At 51.3% G+C, this 14,057-nt stretch overlaps 1 protein-coding gene across 1 annotated transcript in view; it reads left to right on the forward strand.

Annotated features, from left to right (window-relative positions):
• Positions 1-14,057, forward strand: part of MYO9B (myosin IXB) — a 107,881-nt gene that overhangs the window by 47,720 nt on the left and 46,104 nt on the right. The window contains exons 3-6 of the mRNA XM_070373264.1: positions 5,887-5,981; positions 11,989-12,051; positions 12,530-12,629; positions 12,895-12,995. Coding sequence (XP_070229365.1) covers positions 5,887-5,981; positions 11,989-12,051; positions 12,530-12,629; positions 12,895-12,995 — 359 coding nt within the window. The remainder of the gene's footprint in view (positions 1-5,886; positions 5,982-11,988; positions 12,052-12,529; positions 12,630-12,894; positions 12,996-14,057) is intronic.

Below are 14,057 nucleotides of genomic sequence, written 5' to 3' on the forward strand. Positions count from 1 at the left end.
CATTGTTGTCAAGTGAATAAATGAAACCACGTGTATAAAAGCACCACGTACAGTGGGGAAGGGGCCGGGGGAGGGGTCCCCATAGCTAGATCAGGAAACAAAGCCAGCCCCACAACCAAGATGAATTCACTACAGCGATTGAAGACAGCCACAGGTATATCTGGGGGGCGATGGAGTTACCATTTTCAGGCCACCTCTACTTAGCTGGAAGGACCACCACCCTGCAAGGGTGAGGCTGGAGAACTTCTCTCCAGGGGAAATCCTCCCCCCAGCCCACCCCCCGACTTGAGACTCACCTATCAACACAGGAGATAGCAAGCATGCTTGCCTTGGTGATCTCATTCCATGGGGCTTTTCACTTTTGAAATCTGAAAGCTAAACATTGTTTGCCTAATGGAGTCCATCGAAGCTTGTCTGGTTTTCTTGTGGGATGTACAGAGGCCAGATGTGAGCTTGGGGCTGGGGCATCTGCCTGCCTGGTTGCCAGACCTTGGGGGAGGCGTCTCTAGCCAGGGCAGGCAGACACCCCAAAAGCCCCAGGTCTACTTGCCTGGCTCCCAGCACCAAGAACCCGTCTGGACCAGGGTCTGAGGGGCAACAGCCAGGGTGCCTCACAGTAGAGGCCCTGGTTTCCAGCCCACAGCCACGCCACCCACCTGTTCTTGGACTTCAGAGAGGTCAGCTGACCTCTCTGCTCCTGCTTCCTCATCAGAAACGGGGAAGGCCAGGTCTGTCCCTTGGAGGAATTCAAGCAAAAGAAAGAGTCGCAAGCCTGGCGTGTGGCTGGCACATACCACAGGCGATATGGCACATATCTGGCGTGTGGCTGGCACATACCACAGGCACATACCACATACCTTAATGTTACATCGCCATTCTTACTAAAATATTGACCATGCATTCCAACAGAGAGAAGACCCACCCTCTTGAGATAGCAAATGCACTTTCTAGAAATTTCTGGCTACGTAGGCTGCTCAACCTTGGATATCTTTGGTTTAAAAATCCTCATTCAGGCATTTCCCTGACAGTCCAGTGGTTAAGACTCCAGACTTCCAACTGCAGGGGTCATATGTTCAATCCCTGGTCGGAGAGCTGTTAATAAGATCCCACATGCTAGGCAGCATGGCCAAAAATTTAGAAGAAGAAAAAAATTAATAAAACCTTTTGAATCTCGCAGAAGAAGAACCTCAAAGACAAGAGCAGTTAAAAGACAGCCAGACTTCCCCCGGCTGACAGCATCCCGGGCAGGGGTGGAGGTGGTACCTGGGGAGCAGAAGGTCCAAGAAGGCCAGGGTGCTCCTGCTTCATTCATTTAAACCTAGAAACCGTGACTGGAGGTGGGGTTGGATTAATGGATCCTCTCTTTATGGTTTTTTTCCTTTTATTGGGTAAACTTTTAGCACGGTTCTATATGTTTTTTCCAAAGCATATACTTTATATTAGAAACATATCTTTTATAGGACTTCCCTGGTAGTCCAGTGGTTAAGACTCCACGCCCCCAACACAGGGGGGCACGGGTTCGATCCCTGGTCAGGGAACTAAGATCCCGCATGCAGCGTGGCATGGCCAAAAGAAAAGACATAAAGGAGGAAAAAAAGGAAAAAGAAACACGTCTTTTATATTATAAAGGGAGGGGAAACAGCATTTCTGAGAAAGTAGAGTCCTCTCCCAAATAGTGCTTTGCCAGGGCTGTGGATCGTCTGGCGTGCCGGGAAGACAGCACGAGCTTGTGGCTGCCCTTGCCCCAGAGCCAGCTCACATCGCATCACTGCTGGCACCCGGGTCCCACTTCCTCCCTCCCCTTTATCTCCAGCCCCACACGATCCACCGGGCACACCAACCACCCTGAGCTTGAAGGCCTTGCACACCCCTGGCCGGCCCCGGGAACAGCTACACAATAGCTCCCCTCGCTTCGGGTGCCAGGCCAGCATTTCCTCCTCCTCCTCCGACGGACGTATAATAGCACCAACCGGATATTTTTAGATCAGCTTTGAAAAGTCGCAGTGTGTTGAGACCACATACCAGACGCATGAGGTCACCGTGCTGGTAATCGCAGAACCAGAGAGCTGGTCCCAAAGACATCCCCTCTGGTCCCCAGGACGCTGGGCCTGGATGTTTCCTTAAAACTCACCAGAGACGTGTCCCACATTCATAAGGGACCCCGTGGCTCCTCTGGGTGGAAATGTGCGTTGCTGGGGTGTCTCTGTGGCAGGCCTTGAACCCAGCCACCACGGCGACTCAGGACTTGCCCCTGGAGGGGTGTCACTCGGGGTCAGGCACCCCCCTCACCATCTGTTTGTAGTTAGGACAGGCAGCACTTTGCATGCTCACTCGTGGGAGCTCATTTTATCACAAAGCAGGCCTGTCCTCAGCTCAGACACCACCCTGCAGGGTCTGGAAGGAAAGGAGGAGACGGATCTGCCGTCTGCTTTTCCCAGAGCCGTGGCTCAAGAGCCTGTGGGGTTTACCCCAAAGGCTGAACATAAGGGAAACAGGAGATTAAAATCTGGATAGACAGTTTTCTTCACCAGGGGGCCCATGAGGGCCTACAGCACATATGGGGGCCTTGATTACAGGAGGGAGCCCCAGACAACCTGCTCCTACAAACACCTTTTACCTTCATCTGTGCTTCTCAACCCCCAGCAATTCAGCTCTCGCTGGGGACTTTTTTTTTCTTATTTATTTGACTGCATCACAGCAGAGGATGAGATGATTAGATAGCATCACCGACTTGATGGACTTGAATCTGAGCAAACTCCAGGAGATAGTGAAGGACAGGGAAGCCTGGTGTGCTGCAGTCCATGGGGTCGCAAAGAGTCAGACACGACTTAGCAACTGAACAACAAATCAGGTCTTAGTTGCATCATGTGGAATCTTTCACTGCGGCACACGGGCTCTATAGTTGTGTCACTTGGGCTTCAGTGGTGGTGGCACACAGGCTCCAGAGCCCTCAGGCTCCGTAGTTACAGGGTACAGGCTTAGTTGCTCTGAGGCATGTGGAATCTCAGATCCCCAACCAGGGATTAAACCCGCGCCCCTTGCAGTGCAAGGCAGATGCTTAACTCCTAGACCAGCAGGCAAGTCCCTGTGGGGACTTCTGGGCTTGTCCCACATGCTGCCGGCCTCTGGCGGGTAGAGACCAGGAATGACCTCGATACCCTGCAGTGTGCAGGACAGCCCTGCCCCAGAGAGTGACCACTCCCCGAGTGTCAGCAGCGCCGAGGCTGAGAACCCTGCACTGGGTTCCACAGACACCCGGGAGGGCAGAGCAGATGGGGTCCGGGCCCCAGCAGCTGGCCTAGAGCTCAGTCACACACATCCAGACCCTGTGAAGAAGAGAAGGGGGCTCTGTGGCCGCTATCTGACTCTGGAAAGCACCTCGTCGGGCTAGATTCCACCACCACACAGCCAGGTGAAGACCCCTCCCCTCAAAGTGCCCCCCTACCCTGCAAGCTAGTCTCTCAGTTGTGTCCGACTCTTGGGGACCCTATGGTCTGTAGGCCGCCAGGCTCCTCTGTCCATGGAATTTTCCAGGCAAGAAGACTGGAGTGGGTTGCCATTCCCTCCGTGAGGGGATCTTCCCGACCCAGGGATTGAACCCTGGTCTCCTGAATTGCAGGCAGATTCTTTACTGTCTGAGCCCTGAAGGTACCCCCTGTACAATTGGGCCTGGTTTCCTCCCTGAGACCTCTTCTCCCTCAATCACTCGTCCCCTGCTTGGCAGTCTGGTGGTTGGTTCAGATTCTACAGGGATGCCCAGTTCTGGGGTCTGGAGCCCCAGGGGCATCGGCAGGAAGTCACACATCCCGTGACCTCGTCAGCCGGGAGCATGACCAGTGCATGAGCCCAGCGGGGGCTGCTGCCCTGATCGCAGGCTCCACTGAATGGAGCCGTTTTCTGAGGAAGTGTCTCTGGCCTTCCAGCAGATGCTTTTCTGTGGGACTTCTGCCTCCAGGCATCAAGTTGGAAGCTCATCAGTGATTGACCTGCATCCATCCTGCCTGCTAAATGAGCGCTTGGAGAAAATCCAAACTCCTCTCGGTGTCTCCCTGAGAGCCTGGTCACCTCTCTCCACCCTGCCCTTGTCCCCCACCTCACCAGACCTGCAGATACACACCCCACCCCACCCCACAGCAGACCTTGGCAGTGGCCTTCCCACCTCCTCCGAGCTGTGGCCTCCCTGCCGGGCTCAGCCTCCTCAAACGGGAACAGCGTGAGCCTGACACCTTTTTCGCTATTGCCAAGCTTCCCTTTCCTCGTGCGACACCCCCACCCCATCCCCTCTCTGCCTCTCGTCCCTCCTCTGCCCAGCCTCACCACCCTCGCTGCTTTTAGCCTGTCACTCCCTGAAACAGGGACCACCACTCCCCAGGTACTTCTCCTGCCCCAGGCTCCCCCAAGACTCCACTGAGCCTCCCCTTATCTGGGTACCACGTGGGAAAGAGGTAACCCCAGGAACCTGAGTGGGGCACAGAGGGTGTTCTCTTGTTTTCATCTGGATGGTGGTCATGTGGTAGACCCCGGGGGGCACTGCCAAGCCGTGGGCTCTGAGCACTGCGCACACTTCCTCTGTGTCTTGGGAATGAAGCCCTGATTCACACCACGACGAGGATGGACCCCAAAAGCATCATGCTGAGTGAAAGAAGCCAGACACGAAAGGCTATCTAGTGTGTGCCCCCACTTAACGTGAAGTGTCCAGACCAGGCAAATAAATCCCGAGAGACAGGAAGCAGATTGGTGGTTACCAGGGCCTGGGGAGTAACTGCTGAGGAGGATGGGTCTCCTGTTGGGGTGATAGAAATGTTCTGGAACTAAACAGAGGTGATGGTTGGACAGCATTGTGAATGTAGTGCACGCCACCGAAGTGTTTACTTTTGAAACTTAGTTTTATGTTATGTCACTTTGACCCTAATTTTTTTTTTTAAATTGCTGTCAACCAGCTTGTCATGCCACGGTATTGCAAGACCCTCCAGGAGGGGACGTGTCCCCACATCTGCTTCCTCACAAGCAGGCTGGCGGCTGGCCTGGAGCTGGTATCAACCCAGCACCCAGCAAACTCCTTCTGGAAAATAAATATTCTGGATAGTAAATATTTTCTGGCTTTGCGGGCCAGATGGTCTCTGTCATAGCTCCCTGCCGTCACAGCACAAAGACAGTGGTAGGTGGTCGGTGAATGAACAGGCCTGGCTGTGTGCCAGGACACTTCATTTGTGGATGCTGAAACTTGAATAGGATTTTTACATGGCAGGAAATATTACTTTTCTTGGGTTTTTTGGGTTGTTTTTTTTTAAACCATTTACAAATGTAAAAACCACTCTTGGCTCACAGGCAGTACAAAAACATACAGTGGACTGGATTTGACCACAAGCCAGAGTTTGCTACGTGAACAGTTACTACTGAAAAAAAAAATCCTATGATTGGTGTTTCCAATGTCCAGGACTTAGAACTTGAGCCCCTCCTTCACGTCAACACAGAGGTAAAGAGCAAGCCCATGAGAGGTGTGGGAAGCCCCTATGGCTCAGTGGTAAAGAATCTGCCTGCCAGTGTGGGAGCCGCAGGAGACACGGGTTTGATCCCTGTGTCGGGCAGATCTCTCAGAGGAGGAAATGACAACCCACTCCAGTGTTCTTGCCCGAAGAATCCCATGGACAGAGGAGCCTGGTGGGTACAGTCCATGGGGACTCAGAGTCGGGCTCAACTGAGCGTGCACACACATACTTGGGACACGCTGGGGCTGCCTATCTGTGTGTTTTCCGGGTGTCACCTGGAGTCTGTGAGTGACTTCCAGTGAACCATGGTCTACAACACCCTGAGGGAGCCTCCAGGCTGAGGCCTGTAGGAATTTTATCCTCACAATCTGAAAACCTGCTTTTGTTTTCCTCGCAGGCTTTTGGAAATGCTAAAACAGCCCACAACAACAATTCCAGCCGATTTGGGAAATTCATCCAGGTCAACTACCTGGAGAGCGGCATTGTGCGAGGGTGAGTCTGCTGGTGCCCACGCTGTGCACCCCACCGTCAGTCTGGAGTCTTGGGCTTCCCTGCAGCGGGGACCCAGGACTGAGCCAGCAGGGAACTGAATGCTGAAGTCACGATCTTGCAGGCATTTGTGAATCATGCAGGGAAACAAGTATGATTTTCAGTCATTGATATGAAAGTCTGAGAGGTGGCAGGAAGTGTGGGTGGGGGAGGAGGGCGGCACCTTCATAACCAAACCTACCTGCCTCAGGGCATTGCCTAGGACATTGAGGCATCCACTAAGTTAAGTACAATGAGCTAGAGTTCCTAGCATGATGGGATTTGCCAAGAGCAGGCGAGGGCACACCAATTTCCCGATCTTGATGTTTCTAATTCCCTGGGTCTAGGAAGAGTTGATGTGGACTCTGGCATTTGCCAAATGTGCCCCTTTAGCTTTAGCTGGAAGGAGACATGATGCTAGGTAGCAAAGTAAGGCCGTTGTCCAGGGAAGTGCTGAAAGTAGGCAGGTGAGGGGGATGGAGGGAGGGAGGGATGGGACGTGGACTGATGGATGGATTCCAGGGTGGGTGGGTGGATAGAAGGATGGGTAGATTCATAGATGGATGGATGATGGGTGGGTAGGTTCATGGATGAACAGATAGAAGGATGGAGGGTGGTTTGATTCATGGATAGATAGATGGGATCATTGGTAGATGGGTGGATTCATAAGTGAGTATATAGACTGATGGGTGGTTTGGATGGCTGGGTGGATGAGGAGATAAATGAGTTCATAGTTGGTAGCTGGATTGTGAAGTTGACTGCCAGGCGGAAGTTAAAACAGATTTACATTTTGTGCCAGAATGTGAGTTCCTTAGGTGAAGGTACAGTTACTTCAACTAAATGTGCAACTTTGAAATTGTGTTCCCCAAAAAAACCAAAAAAGAAATTGTGTTTATTTGTATCCTGTGCAATGTTATGCTAATAGAAATACCTGGAAGCCTTATGCATTGAGTTGATGTTACAAGGAATTATCTATTTGGTCATACTGTGATTTCCGCAGTTAATACTGTAGGATTTTTTTCCTATTAAGATGTACGTTCTGGGTAGTTTCAAGTAGTTAAAAAAATATAATTGTGACTTAATACTGCATAGTGTTTTGGATTTTTGTTTAACACGCAAAGGGCTTATGAGCCATAAAACTATTTCACAGTGGGGGATAAAGAAAGACATTTGGGCACAATGTCCATTGCCTGGTGACTTAAAGGAACCCTTCCTGCTCCACATTGTGGTGTGAGAGTCCACAGTGGCGGTGGGATTTGCAAAGGCTCCAGGTGATGTTCTGAGCAGTAGAATAAGAATCCTTAAATGTTAAGATGCGGGGAGATCCAAGCAACAGGCCCACGGAGGCCACAAGAAGGCTCATGTGTTTTGGGGAGGCAGAGGTCCTCCAGGAGAACTGATTTCAAAATACCTGGGTTCTTCTGTCCATCTAAATCTGACTGGGACTTCCCCATTGGTCCAGTGGTTTTAAGACTCCATGCTTCCACTGCAGGGGGACGGGTCCAATCCCCAGTCAGGGAACTAAGATCCTACATGCCTCACAGTATGGCCAAAAAAATAAGCCTAAACCTGACTGATGATCATCTCAGTTGATGGTCCATGTTCAAGACAAGGACAGAAATGTTTTCTTCCCAGATCCTTCAACCTCTGGCTTCTTTCCTTTTTCCCCTCTGCCCAGGCTCTTAAGTGATGTTGGGAGAGAGACCCTCGATAAAGGCAACATCTCCTCTGGCCCTTCATTCAGCCCTTCAGGGACACTCAAGACTGGGCAGTTCTCCCCATGGCCCCCGCCTTCCATGGGCCATCCAGTAGTCCTTTCCCAACTGCTACTGGGCCCAGCTTGGTCTCTGCGTGGGCAGAACCACTCTCCTTCCCCCACTTGCCCCGCAGGTCTCAGCCCTTTCTCCAGAAAGACCTTCACTCTTTATTTTATTCTATTCTATCCTACTCTTCTGTGCTTCGAGGCTTCTGGGATGTTAATTCCCCAACCAGGGGTTGAACCTGGGCCACAGCAGTGAAATCACAGAGTCCTAACCAGTGGACTGCCAGGGAATTCCCCCTCCCTCCTTATTTTAAATCTGGTTTTCTCCCATGGGCCCATATTGTATCTGTCACATTGCAGAGCCTCTGACTATCAGGGGAAGCCCATGGTATCTTACTAAGTACAAGATGCAGAAACAAACTGTTTTTCGTTCCAGCAGCTCCCTTGGGAGCAGAGACACCAAGAGGCTGCCTCACATCTTCCTGGGTCCCGGACTGGCTCTGCAGGCCAGAAGCCAGGGCCTTTGCTGCCAGTGGGAGCCTCGATGCCCCTGTTCTCCGCCCAGATCAGTCCTTCCTGCGCTCTCCATTTCATGTCCCATGGCTGCTGAAACAGAGTATCACAGACCAGTCAGCACACAACAATAAGAGCACAAAACAATTATTCTCTCGTGGTTCTAGAGGCCAGAAGTCCAAGATCAAGGTGTGGGAAGGGCCATGCTCCCTCCAGAGGCTCTAGGCGAGGATCCCTCCTGGCCTCTTCCAGCTTCTGGGGGCCCCAGTGCCCTTGGCTTGTAGCCCCATCACCCCAGTCTTTGCTTCAGTCTCCACGTGGTCTTCTCCCCTGAATTTCTCTATGATCTCCTCTTCTGTCTTCTGGGATACTTGTCCTTGGGTTTAGGGCTCATCTGGACCATGGAGGAGGATCTCATCTCTAGAAAAAAAGATGAGAGTGTTAGTCGCTCAGTTGTGTCCAACTCTTGCGACCCTGTGGACTGTAGCGTGCCTGGCTCTTCTGTCCCTGGGATTTCCCAGGCAAGAATACTGCAGTGGGTTGCCATTTCCTTCTCCAGAAGATCTTTCCCACCCAAGGATCAAACCTGGGTCTCCCGCACTGCAGGCAGATTCTTTACCAGCTGAGCCCCCAAGGAAACCCCATCTCCAGGTCCTTCACTTAATTCCATCTGCAAAAGTGTTTTTTCAGAATCATAGTCACACGCTCCAGGTGGACGTGTCTTCTGGGGGCCACCGTTTGGCCCAGCACATGAGCAGGACTGGCCCTCAGCTAAGCAGCCAGCCTGCCCTGCCCACCTTGGCTCTTGTCAGGCTCAGGGCAGCTGTGGTCCTGGGCCGCTGGATCTCATAGATCAGCTGCAGAGTCCTGTCTATGGCCTCGGATTCAGGAAAGGAGGTCCTGCCTCAGCCCTTGACGGTGGCCTGCCCACGCTGGGTGGAAGGAGGTGCACTTCCTGTCCAGGGAGTGGCTGCCACCAGCTTGCAGGGAGCAGGCCCAGACCTGGTTCTGCTTTTGGGCAGGTGACACTTTTCGATGCCGCTTTCCAACAAGGCCAAGGGTCAAGGGCAGTCCACACCTCCCCCCAGTTCCCCAATTTGCAAGGCCTCGTGTTCCTGTGGGATCAAGGGCTCAGTATGGAGGGGATCCCTGGCTGTGTACAAGATCACCCCTGTAGGGGCCCAGCTTCATGAGTAATCACCAAAGGCTGTGGCCCATTAGATGACACTCGGTGCCCCTGAGGGGACACTGTCCTTGCCCATGTGGCGAGACAGCACAGAGAATTGGCCACAGATAGAGATGGAAACGTGAGTCTAGGACCAGAGGCAGCCTCCCTGCCCAGGAAAACAAAACTGCTGAGAACTACAAGTTACTGCTCAGAGGAGGGAATGGAAGAAAATAGGAGTTTGAAAGCAGAGAGGACGCGCGCATGCTGAGCCTTTGGAAACCCATGTGTGCGGGGTGTGTGCGCATGCATCCATCCATTCAGTGTGTGTGTGCGCTTGCGCAAGGCTGCAGCCAGAAGACTGCCGTCCTGGAGACAGTCTGGAAGCATTCAGCAGGCCTGGGACCAGGGCCCTAATCCCCAGCTCCCTCTTCTGTATTACAGGATGAACTCAGATGAGGGTGACCTGCAGAGCTGTACAGCTCACATACTTGATGATAGCAGATCCCATGAGAGTCAGGTCCCCACCAGGCCACCCCCCTCCTCTGGGGTCCTGGACAATACGTTAAGACCTCCTCCATCAGTGGGAGCCACAGTGCCCCTCCCGGAGGGCATTTAAATCCAGTGTATTTAATCTCAGCAAAACAGTGCCTAGAACCTCGCAGTAGAGCTCCAAGAAATGTCTTATGTCTCTACTAACATTGCGGGTGTGGCTGTGTGAGTACCCCTTTCCTGCCCCAGGACCAACACAGCCTCAGGGACCCGGGCCCAGCACATGTCCGTCAAGTGATAAACAGATAAACAAAATGTGTGTCTAGACATGTAGACACGGAGAAGGCAGTGGCACCCCACTCCAGTACTCCTGCCTGGAAAATCCCATGGACGGAGGAGCCTGGTGGGCTGCAGTCCATGGGGTCGCTAAGAGTCAGACACGACTGAGCGACTTCACTTTCACTTTTCACTTTCATGCATTGGAGAAGGAAATGGTAACCCACTCCGGTGTTCTTGCCTGGAGAATCCCAGGGCCGGCGGAGCCTGGTGGGCTGCCGTCTATGGGGTCACACAGAGTCGGACACGACTGACGCGACTTAGCAGCAGCAGACATGTAGGCTGTTGTGCCAATTTGCTCAGTCGTGTCTGAGTCTTTGCCACCCCATGGATAATCTACCAGCCTCCTCTGTCCATGGGATTCTTCAGGCAAGAATACTGGAGTGGGGTGCCATTTCCTCCTCCAGGGGATCTTCCTCACCCAGGGATTGAACCCACGCCTCCTGCATTGGCAGGCAGATTCTTTAGTACTGAGCTACCTGGGAAGCCCTTACTTAGCCATAAAGAAGAATGAAGTTCTGATAACATGCTCCCAAGTGGCAGAATCTCAGAACCACTGAGTTGAGTGAAAGAAGGCAGATTCAGTATCCAGCTGACCCTTGAACAATGCAGGGGTTAGTCAGAAATCTGCAGATGGCTTCGAGTCGGCCCTGTATATCCGAGGTTCCCCCAGTTCCCCAGCTCCTTAATATCTGTGGTTCCACATTGTGGATTCAACCAACCGCAGATGATATAGGACTATGGCATTTGCTATTGAAAAAAATATCCACCTATAAGTGGACCCACAGTTCAAACTTGTGTTATTCAAGAGTTAACTATACATACTAAATGAGTGTTTTGGTTTTTTGGGTTTTTTTTTTTTTAATTATAGAAAATCCAAAGTAATCTTTAGAGGGGCTGGTCCATGGCTGCTCGGGGGTGGATGGCAGGGAGGAATGACAGAGGCCCCAAGGAGTCTTCTCGGGATTATGGATGTGTTCGTTGTCTTGGTCATGGTGGTGGGCTCTCAGGGATTCACATGTGTCACAGCTCATGCACTCACACACGTTATATCTGTTGTGCATCAGCTATACCTTCTAAAGCTGGTTTTGAAAATTATGTACAGATTATGGAAGGACCCAGTGAAAAACTCATCTGGGTGCATGCTTTTGAGTATGTATAGTTGATCATATACAATCATCAGTAAAGCTGTTTTAAGAAGAATAGAAAAGTGAATCCATTATCTTGTATATCAATTTTCAATTGGAGAAACACTTCATGGCTGGGGAGATGGTGGAAGCAGGGTTCAACCTTCCAGTGTTATTCGTGAGTACATGGGTCTAATCATTTCAATTCCTGCCACCCCCGGGGCCATCCCGAGTGATGCCAGGTTGGGCTTCCACACAACTGTCAGCCCACATCCGGTGTGTAGGGCAGAAGTGGCCAGCCCAGGTCCCTTATTTTTATAGATTCTAGCAGTAGGGTGAGCAGTAGGGTGAGGTGCATTTACGACAACAGTGTTTACCTTAAGAATGAAATAGTATTTACGACATTTAGGTTGCTTGTTTACGACACTCAGAGCTATCACCCTTTCGTCCCTGTGCTTACCTTGGGTCCAAGGTTGTTAATCTGCAGCTGGCTTTACCACAGTCATGAATCATTCTTGTTCTTCAGGGAAACGGCATTAGCGTGTAACACTTGGTTCTTTTTCTGCTTGATGACAGAGCGGTTGTCGAAAAGTACCTGCTTGAAAAGTCTCGCCTGGTCTCTCAGGAGAAGGATGAGAGGTAGGGGGGTATTTCCTTGATGATCCCGGATGTCTGCCTTCTTCCCTATGAAGGAGAAAAGCAGATGTCCTGAGACGGGGAGTATCTACAGGAGGCCCTCATGGATCTCCTATGAGCATGAGCTTTGCCACCTTCTCCTGCTTATTTTTGTGCCTCCCTGGGGCTTCTCCCTGGAGTGGGTGCTTGGGTGTCTGCTGAAATGTGGTCAGATTAGCATCATCTCTGGTCCACCAATGAGTGAGAGGTGCCCACCCTCTGAGGAATCTATTCACTGGAGAAGCTCGTGGTTTGATTTTTGGAGTTTGTTTTTTTTTTTAAAAAAAGATCATAAGAATCGACTTATTGTCTCCAATTTGTACATAATCGAGGTGCTTTTTCCTCCCTGGCCTGGTCTCCAAAGCAATATTAGTAGTGGTTTGACGAGTAGCTATCGCTCAGCCTCCAAAAACAACTTTTTTCTCCTAATTTTGACCTACAGGAACTACCACGTGTTTTATTATTTGTTACTTGGCGTCAGCGAGGAAGAGCGTCGGGAATTTCAGCTCAAGCAGCCTGAAGATTATTTCTACCTCAACCAGGTAAATAGCCTCAAGCCCCAACCACAAACGCGGCCTCTGTTCCCCACGGGCTGTTTACGCTCTGCCAGGGGGTCAGAGGCCGTCCGCCTTGGCCCTCTCCAGCCCCCAAACCAGCTCCAAGGAGGCCCAGAGCGGGGTGGCATAAAGGAACCCATTCATTCCCTGCCTCCCCAGCCCTGCCCCATCGGTTCCAGCCAAAATCATCCTCACACACCACCCTCCCCAGCCCAGAAGTACCCAGAGCACTGCCGACTTTGTTTTTCAGCATAACTTGAAGATCGAAGATGGAGAGGACCTGAAGCATGACTTCGAAAGACTCAAGCAGGCCATGGAGATGGTGGGCTTCCTTCCTGCCACCAAGAAGCAGTAAGTGGGTGGGCCCAGCCAGGCACCTCCCCCTAACTGAAGTTACCGGTCACTCAGAGATCTGACCTACCCCCGGTGGGAACCTCGCTAAGGAGAGTAGCCCGAGTGACAGAGGACTGTCACCATTAGGCACTGGGAGATGCCAGTTAAAACCGCAGGGCGGGGCTCCCCTGGTGGTCAGGGGCTAAGACTCTGCACGCTCCCATGGCAGGGGGCCCCAGTTCGGTCCCTGGTTGGGGAACTAGATCCCACATGCTGCTCCTAAGACCAAGTGCAGCCAAGTAAATAAATAAATATTTAAAAAAACAAAAACAGGGCTTTTCAAAGGTCATTCATCATTTAAAAATCCTTTTCTTTTTTTTCGACCGCACCCTCGCAGCTTGTGAGATCTTAGTTCCCGGACCAGAAATCGAACCTGGGCCCTCAGCAGTCAAAGCGTGGAGTTTTAACCACTGGACCACCAGGGAATTCCTCCATCATTTAAAAATCTTAATTTCTTCATTAATAGACTAATTAACAGATTTTGTTAATTAGCAGAAGAGCTACACTATCTCAATAGAGGCAGAAAAAAAAAATCTAATAAAAGAAAATTTACTCAGGTATATTTACCCAAAACAAAAAAAACCACAAGGCTTTTGCCCAACAATGTGGGTATACTTCAGATTATGGAGCCATATGCTTAAAAACAGCCAAGAAAGTGAATTTTATATGATGTGTTTTTGACCACAATTAAAAATTATTTTAATTCTTCAAAACCACTCACAGCATTCTCCACGCCTTCCCGGGTGACCGGGACACCCAGAGGAGATGCCTCTGCCCAGCATGCTGCCAGGAGGACACCACGGGGCCAAGCCCTGTGGACAACCATTGGGCAGCTTCTACTGCCTATGCGTGTACACAACCAAACATATACACGTGCTTGGCCAGAGGCACGCACAGGAATGCACACAGCAGCCTCGTCTATAACAGCCCCCAACCCCAGGAAACCCTCCCAAATGCCCACCAACCAGAGATAAATAAATCAACGCGTTACAGTATATCCTGCAGGAGTTGGCACACTTT

This window comes from Bos mutus, chromosome 7, assembly GCF_027580195.1.
Source record: "Bos mutus isolate GX-2022 chromosome 7, NWIPB_WYAK_1.1, whole genome shotgun sequence".
Classification (NCBI taxonomy): Eukaryota; Metazoa; Chordata; class Mammalia; order Artiodactyla; family Bovidae; genus Bos; species Bos mutus.